At 42.0% G+C, this 8,978-nt stretch overlaps 1 protein-coding gene across 4 annotated transcripts in view; it reads left to right on the top strand.

The window, feature by feature from the left end:
• Positions 1 to 4,686: 4,686 nt before the first annotated feature.
• The window catches only part of LOC123242484 (amyloid beta precursor protein), a 174,294-nt gene continuing 170,002 nt past the window's right edge, over positions 4,687 to 8,978 (top strand). For all 4 annotated transcript variants that reach the window (XM_044670276.1, XM_044670275.1, XM_044670274.1 and 1 more), the window contains exon 1: positions 4,687 to 4,903. In XM_044670276.1, coding sequence (XP_044526211.1) covers positions 4,847 to 4,903 — 57 coding nt within the window. In that variant the 5' untranslated portion in view covers positions 4,687 to 4,846. The remainder of the gene's footprint in view (positions 4,904 to 8,978) is intronic.

Below are 8,978 nucleotides of genomic sequence, written 5' to 3'. Positions count from 1 at the left end.
GAGCCCCAATAGCATATTTCCTGACATGATTTTTGGTGACATCAATTAGGCAGCCAAACTTAATTTTTAATTTTTGTTGTTCAGTAGTTTCAGTTGTTTGACTCTTTGTGACCCCCATGCAGGATTTTCTTAGCAAAGATATTAGAGTGGTGTGCCATTTCCTTTTTTACAGATGAGGAAACTAAAGTAAACAGGGTTATGTGACTTGCCCAACTAGTAAGTGTCTGAGGCTGAATTTGAATCCGTGTCTTTCTAACTCTAACCCCAGCACTCTATCTACTTGTGAAAGTTTATTTTTCATATATTGTATTAATTCCTATATATTGGGGAGAATTATTATGTATTCCTGTGTCTGGGAGCTGGGTCAGAGATACTATCTAGTCTGTCTAGTCTGCTACTTTTTGCATTTTCTTTCTCCTTGGGAATCCCAACGGATGTCTTCTTCCTTTTTTAACATAATTTGGTTAATGAATGAAAGGGACAAGAGTTCTTTTCTGGCCTACATGACCTGTCCACTTTTGGGAATGGGGAGAAATAGTTAAGTTGATGGACTACTTCTTAATTAGCTATCACCAATTATGTCTTGGGATGATCAAGGAAGGGACTGAATAATGAGCTCCTAAAAATCTATTTATTAGATTGCCTGACCTAGTTGCAAGAGAGCCATGGAGACCTGTGTTAGTTTATCAGTTATGATGCTGGCCTTCCCTCTGATATAATCAATAAATTTATATTCTTATCCCAAATTCAGTCTCTTGAGATAATTTTAATCATAACACATTACACTACCTACCTGCCTCAACTTTTAATAAAGGATGTTTACTAAGATGTTATTGTAAGTAAAATTGATATACAATCTTATACCAACAAAATACTCACAAAGTATTTTACTCACAAGATACTCACAAAAGACTTGTTTCCGTGACACAAATACATATAGATTCCAGGGGAAAGTAGACAGGACATAGATAAAAGGTTAGAGAGCATACAACAAAGAAAGAACTTGAAGTTCTTCATTGCCAAAAGTCCTTTTCTTCCCTTTATGTGGTTCTCTTGGAGTTTTTTTAGGCAAGGATTAGCTATTATTTTGCACTTCTTATAAAGTCTTGATGCTACCTTTCTTCATTGAATCCAATGCTCTTGGCTCCCAAAGCAGACATTCTCTCCAATCAATCTTTGCTGTCTTAGAACTGATGCTAGAACACAAATGGGGAGATCAAAAGTCCAAAATTCAGAATTTTCAAATGTGGAAAAAAGAGGGGAAGAGACCAAGACTGAGATTAAGGTTTACCTCACAGTTTTGAAGAGAATTATTTTCTTTTAAGTTGGTCAATAAACATTTATTAAGTATTGACTAGATGCCAGGCACTGTGCTAAATCCTAGGGATACAAAAAAGAGGCAAAACAGTGCCTGCCCTGAAGGAGCTCACAGTCTAAACAGGGAGAAAAAAGCAAAGAATTTTGTACAAATAATGACATGATAGAATCAGAACTAGGGTTGTCAACCAGTCAGCAGGTACTAGCATTTTTATCATGTAAACCAGTTGCATCTTATTGATGGTATTTGTTATGATTGCTTTTAAAAGTTTTTATTTTGGGGGCAGCTGAGTGGCTCAGTGGATTGAGAGCCAGGTCTAAAGATGGGAGGTCCTACATTCAAATCTGGCCTCAGATTCTTCATAGCTGTGTGACCCTGGGCAAGTCGCTTAATCCCCGTTGCCTAGCCCTTACCACTCTTCTGCCAATACAGAATATTGGTTCTCAGGCAGAAAGTAAGGGTTTAAAAAAAGAAGTTTTTATTTTAGTAAACCCAGCTAGAAAGGACTTACATTATTGTCTAATACAACCTCCTCATTTTCATATAAAGAAATTGAGGTTAAGAGCAGTTCAGTGATTTGTGCACAGCTATTAGAGTGGAGTATGTGGAATGTTCTGGGACAACTAGCACCTCTTGTGTGAGGGCCTGCCACGCTTATTCAGCTGTTTATTCACCTTCCATGCCCACTTATCACTCAACTCTTGCCCGTGGCTCTAAGAAACTGGAGCTTGAGAAGCAGCCATATTCCATTAAAACCACCTTGGTAAATGGGCAAACTCAAAGTTGGGGGGTAACCAAAAAGCCTCAGACCCATTTGTGAATTACAGAGCATCTACCTCAAACATGTGAAGACTTTTCCCCAGACAGAGTGGGTAGATAAGAAAAACGTGTTCCAATGGCCACAAAGGTGGCTGAAGCAGGCAGTGTGGAATGCTGAGTAATCAACAATGCAACTCCAAAAAGCTATTTACTACTAGAGAAGGAGTCTGAATGCAAAATGAAGCATACCATTCTTCACTTTATTTCCTCCATGAATTTTTCTCTAGCGATATGTGTCTCATTTTATAGCATGACAAACATAGAAATAGATATTGTATGATTAACACATGTACAACCTACATCATAGGTTACCATTTGGGGAAGGGAGCAGGGATGAGAGGGAGAGAGGGAAAGAATTTAGTCAGCAAGATGTCAGAAAACAATTATTAAAAATTGTATTGAGGGGGCAGCTGGGTAGCTCAGTGGATTGAGAGTCAGGCCTAGAGATGGGAGTTCCTAGGTTCAAATCTGGCCTCAGACACTTCCCAGTTGTGTGACCCTGGGCAAGTCATTTGGTCCCCATTGCCTACCCTTACCACTCTTCTGCCTTGGAGCCAATACACAGTATTGATTCTAAGACAGAAGGTAAGGGTTTAAAAAAAAACTGTACTGACATGTAATCTGGAAAAAATAAGATAAAAAATAAATAGCATTAAAACATTTAGTATAATAGCATTTTCATGTTAGCGATAAGTTATATACTTGGAAAAAAGGAAATAATTAGAAGAGACAAAGGCACTGTAACTAAGAAGGATTGGGTTCTTCCTGTAGAAGATAGGCTTTTAGTTAGGACACATAGGAAGTCAAGAAAGTCAGTGAGTGGAAATGAAGAAGGAGAACATTATTGGGGGGGGGGGGTACAGCTAGAGAAAATGCCTGGAGCCAAGAGATGGGATGTCTTTTTTTTCTCTTTTATTCCTTTGAACTTGATTAGCATCAACAAACATGAACATTTTCACATTCAAAAAACAGAAAAAAGAGAACCACATGTGAAATTGTGAATCTCCATTACATTTTTGATGAACAGTGAAAGAGGTCAGTGTCATTGAAAAGTATAGGGCAGATTAGGTATAAAATTAAAAGTTGTGTGGGCAAGTTATAAAGGGATTTGAATATCAAGCAGAATATTTTTTGTTTGATTCTGGGGGAGATAGGAAGCCACTGGAGTTTATTGAGTAGGGAGGTGACAAGATTGAATTTTCACTTTTAGGAAATCACTCTGGAGGCTGAACAGAGAATGGATTGGAGGGGGAGGAGAAAAGGAGGGGGAGAGAAGAAAGGGAAGGGAGAGGAGTAGAGAAGAGGAGGAGAAGTAGAAGGAGGAAAGGGGAGAGAGAGAGAGAGAGAGAGAGAGAGAGAGAGAGAGAGAGAGAGAGAGAGAGAGAGAGAGAGAGAGTTAGAATCATCCTTGGGGTCCAGTCTGGTTACTTGCCTATATGTTGAATCTTGCTCTTGAAAAAATGACCCACTGTGATTTCTCGTTAGATTCTGGAAATTGCTACTTCATCTGGTGTTTATCTTCAGTTTTTGTTGGAATAGTTGTGGTATAGAACTGGGCTGTATAGTTTTCTTCTATTCTACCATCTTTGCTGGCGATCTCTAGCTTGGTTCCTCTTCAAGTTTCTGTCCCGATTAGTCCAGGAGGTAGAAATGACTTTCAAAGGCATCCCTATGGCTCTGTATGACATTCTTCAGACTTTTTGATTGTTCAACGAACTCATTTGCACTTCATAAAGGGATCATCTTCTGGTTGAATTTTCACACTTAGTTTTAAAGCTTCCTTATCCTTTCGCTTTCTTAGGATTTAGTGTGAAAGACCAAGTTTACAAGTGCAAAGAGGAAGATTTTACTAGACAGGAAATTATCGATACCCTTTCTATCGTATTTTATTTGTTCCTATGCTCTTTTAAAAAAACAAATAAACAAACCAACCTTAACTTCTGTCTTAGAATCTATATTGGTTCCGTGGCAGAAGAGCAGTTAAAGTTAGGCAATTGGGGTTAAGTGAAGTCACACCTAGGAAATGTGCGGTCAAATATGAATCCAGTTCCTCTCTGCTCCAGGCCTGGCTCTCTATACACGTTGCTACCTAACTGCCCCTGGTTCCTACGCTCTTTATTCATAATAAAGCACCAGTATTCTCTTTATGACCAATAAATGTGAAATACAGAGTCCTCCACATTGAACCTCAACTTTTCACGGGGAGGGAGGGAGGGTGGATAAAATTACATCTAGAGCCCTTTCAAATCCTTTAATCCTCCTTCTGAAATACTGAGCAACTATTCTTTTTTCTGCAGCCACCTGTGGGGTTCAGGTGTGCTCCCGGTGGCTTGGGGAGGGGCAAAAGTGCAGGCTGCATCAGAGGACTCCCCGCCGAGAGCAGCTCTAGACAAGGCCCGCACCGTTACCCCATGGCTCCGCTAGGGGTCTCTCGACGTCAGCCCAGCATCCACGCTGCTCGGGATTGCCGGAATCAGGTGACTGTTCTCTCCCAGAGCCCGGCTGGAGCAGCTGCTTCTGCTCAGTTTCCTGAGCAGCAGTAAGCCAGACAAGGCAGGGAGGTTTGGAGGAAGCGGAGGCGGCGGCTGCTACAGCGGCAGTGGAGGAAGAGGAGGAGGAGGGAGAGGAAGAGGAATCGCGCAGCTGCAGCTGCAGTGGCCGCAGGGAACCCCAGAGCAGCCGGTCTCCATCTCTTACCGCAGGGTCGGGATGCTGCCTCCTTTCGTGTCGTTGGTGCTGCTCTCCTGGACTGTTGGAGCCCTGGAGGTAGGTGCCCGGGCCTAGGGCCGAGAGAGGAGGTGCGCAAAGGGAAAACGGAGCAGGATTGCTCGCTTCCTGGGAACCGTCTTTGGCTCCGTCTTTGTCTCTCACCGGCCCAGCGCCTGCATTTTATGGGCGGGTGGCGGGGGGTGGGGGTAGTGGTGGGGAGTTTGCCATAATCACCCGCAATGGGCAGGTGGCTTTCCTCTTCCCCTAATAGACCACAAGCTCCCTAGCTGATGTTTTTCCTGCCTCTCCTCCCACCTGACCCTAAAAATGATGGCCTCTTTTAAGTTAAAGTGTGACAGACGAGGCAGGGCTGCCACCCAGCCCAACTCCTTCATGGGCGGTTAAGCAAGGTCTGTGCATAAGAAAAGGCGAGCTGGCGACCCCGAGCCTCCAAAACTATTGTCCAAAGATGGGGACAAATAACTGAGATAACGAAACGGATTTAGAAAACCGAAGATGCCAGAGTCGCCAATTCTGCTGCTTTTTTTTTTTTTTGAGACCATTGCTTATTTCCCCTGTGGTGTGCTGGGGAAGGGCAGTGCCAGGAAAATTTACGATGCAAGACTAGGACATAACTCGGTTCCTTATTTAGAGGTTTCGTCCTTTACCTTCTTTCATTTCCACCTCCATCTTTACGAATTCACCTCTCTCATTTCTGCTCCCTATCGTCGCGTTAGTGCGAGGGGGGGGGGAGGGGATGGGATAATGTAGGTATCTGTTGCCGAAAGCTAACAAATCCTCGGAGGGTAACTGCCAATTTTCCAATCTTTCTCTTCCCTGTCTTATGCAAATTGATGGAGAATTGATTCCCGCCACCCCCCTTTCCCTTCACCACACCTTTCCCGAGCCCAGACGTATTGCTGCTTTCCTTTTCCTTCGCTCCAGAAAAATGTTTCCTGAAACAAAAGCTGAAACTAAGTCGCCTTTTCCTCTGTCGGCTTCTCCATTTGTCGGGAGTGCTGTGGGCAGAGCTGCGGTTTTCCTGGTTTGCAGCTTCTCCCTTCCTGATTCTTGACTCCTTTTCCTGGCGCTGCGTGCCCGCTTTGGGGACATGGCTGGAGAAGGCTTGGAACACCCCGGTGAAGTGACTTGTCTTTTACATTCACCTCCTGCTGCTTATTTGGCCATTCCGATGGTTTTGTAGTTCAGGATAGACTTTGTCCTTAAGGTTAAATGCAAGGAGAGCAGGGTGTGTAAAAGCAGGAAGAGGAATGGGAAGGGGTGGATTATAAATGAGCTGTTTACGGGCTTGTGTGTGAAAGGAGAGGCTTGAAGTGTAAAGATAAGCCTTTAGCTCTGGTTCTGCCCGAGACTCCTGGTTGACCCTCGAGGGATATTTGGAGAGGGTTTCCTCTTCAACCTTGTTTTTAAGATGCAGATGAAAGGGCTGCATTGAGTGAAGATTAAGATGAAGATGGCGTCTCTGCAGTGCAGCAAAGAAGAGCTATGATGAACGCTGCATCCTGGTGAAATTCAACCATCACTAGGTGTTTAGCAAATTCTTTTCCTTTACATTAATTTCCAGGCATTCAGTTAATTTCACATGCCAAAAAGAGAAGCAATTTTTCTTTTTTGTCTGAAAGCCTTAAACCCTCTGTTTGTGTTTATATTATATTGCCTGTCGGGTAAGTGACTATCTGTTGGGTTCCAATTCCTTACTTGGCAATTTGTCTCTTGCCTCCACCCTCATCATCTCCCCCCCCACCCTCCATCATGGTAATTAATATAAGTCCAAAGAATCTGGATAATTGTTTCTTTGTAATTCCAAGGAGGATATATGGGGATAATGTAACATCACAATTTTTAAAAACTTACTAGTTTTGTAAAGGTCGTAGAACTTTGGGGGTTTTACCCTCTAATAGTCTAGAATTATTCCAATTCTAGTTAAAGAGGGTAATTTTATGAAAAGTGAGCCTACATGTGCCATATTTTTTTTTGAATCCATAGGAAAAGAGTACTCTGAAGCATGAATAAAGTCAAAATGTATCTATATAATTATCTCAGTTTTTCCATGATGAGATTTCTCCTGTTGATTTAAAAAGCTCTGGGGAATGAAAATTATTACCCTCTGTATTCTTTTGTTTGAAACTTAATATGAAAGGAACCCTCCTGAATCTTGATTATTTTCTTTTTCTTTATAGTTTTTAGGTAATTAAACTGGTCCAGCTTGATTCTATAATATAAGGCTTTTGCTTCTATTTCTGTTCTTTCTGCAAGCCATTTAACCATTTGACTGCTCTTCTACAACTCCTCCAGAGAATGGGCCTAGAAAGTTAGAGTAAAATTCTCTTATGTTAACTTTGGGTGTTTTCAATTTAATTGTATTAAGATTTGAAGAATTATCTACAAATTCACCTATTCATACAATATTTACATCTGTCTCCCATTTCTTAAATGTAGGTGTTCCTTAATGCTCTGTTGGACTTCTTATTCTACACTATATTCCTTAATCATCTAATTAGCTCTCATTTGTCATCTCTGTGTAGATGACGCATAAGTCTGAAGATTCAGCCCTAATACTTTTCCTGAATGCCTTATATTGCCAACTTACTGTTGGTCCCCTCCTGTAAACATCTTAAATTCAACATGTTGAAAATGGAACTCATTTTCCTCCTTAACTATATTACTCTTCCAAACTTGCCCATCTCACAATCATGTTTTTAACTAGGTAAGCAACCTTGGAGTTATCTTTGATTCTTTCCTTTCTCTCTGCTTCCATATCTAACCAGATGCCAAATTTTGTTAAAATCCTGTGTCCACAGTATCTCATATTTATTCCCTCCTCTCCATTTACACCACAGGCACCCTAATCTGGGCCCTCATTGCCTTTTGCCTGGACTATTACAATAATCTATTAACTGGTCTCCCTGACTCCAGGCTCTTCCCTCTCCAATCTATTGTCCACAGCTGCCAAATCAGTATTTCTGAAACAGATCTGACCATGTCACTGTGCACTTCCCCTATTCAGAAACCTTCAATGGTTTCTTTTACTTGTAGAATAAAATGCAAGATTTTTGCTTGACATTTAAAGCCCTCTACATCTGGCTACAAACTATCTTTCTAAATTTATATTACCCTGTTTATACACTCTATCTCAGTCAGACTGACCTACTAACTATTCCTCATGCATAATCATTTTGGTGCCTTTGCACAAATGGTCCCTTATGTCTAGAATCTCTGATCTCCTTGCTTGAAGGTACAGCTTGGATGTTACTGCCCAGGAGACCTTTCCTGCTCAGCTTTCCCTGTCCTCTCCTAGTTATTAGTTTTTTGCCCCTCTTGAAATTATTTTGTATTTGTTAAGTGCCTATTATGTGACAAGCCTTATGCTAAGCACCTGTTAGTTCAGGTTTGATGTGGACACCAAGTCATTAAATGATTTTGTGGGGGGGGATAAATCAATGTTTTTAATTCTGGGTCCAGGCTCCTGGACCATGTCCTCTCTAGCTGGGAACTGATGGGATGCAGTCATGGCCTTCTTCCAGTCTGTCTGGGCCAGAGCTAACAGATATTTTACTGGCTGGTTTCAGGGCTCTGAGCTGGGGGATGGGACTAATGTATCAGAACAGGAGAAGTGGTGGCTAGAAGTAGGATTGTCCTCACCATTTCCATTTGGGGAGACTTACCACCCTACAAAACCTCCCAGTCAGTCTTTGCTGCTCAGACCTTCTGCTGCATCCAGTCCTTTCTCATAACTGGGGTTTGGCTCACCTGTTATCCTCTCAAAGCCCAGCTCCTCCCAAGGGAAAGAGAGGAGAAACTCTTGTGGGTACTGACCTTATCCCCCAAGACCAATGGACAAGAGCCCCACAGGACTGGGTTGGAGAGGTGTGAGCCTCAACCACATCCAGGTAACAATTAGGGGCAGCTGGAGTCAGATTAGCCCCTCTCTTGGTACTTATAGAATATCACACCTTGGAAATATGATTTATATAAATGCAAAGTGTCAGATATGTGTCACAGTAGATTAACATAGTAGAATACTGGATTTGGAATCAGGAAGATCCAGAGTTCAGATCTTGGCCTTAGCAAGGGCAAGGTCTCACATGGGATTAGGACATTTGCCAAGTTT

The sequence above is a fragment of the Gracilinanus agilis genome, chromosome 3, assembly GCF_016433145.1.
Source record: "Gracilinanus agilis isolate LMUSP501 chromosome 3, AgileGrace, whole genome shotgun sequence".
In the NCBI taxonomy this organism is placed as follows: domain Eukaryota; kingdom Metazoa; phylum Chordata; class Mammalia; order Didelphimorphia; family Didelphidae; genus Gracilinanus; species Gracilinanus agilis.
The sequence above is the reverse complement of the archived record's forward strand: the minus strand, read 5'-3'. Positions and strand labels throughout refer to the sequence as shown.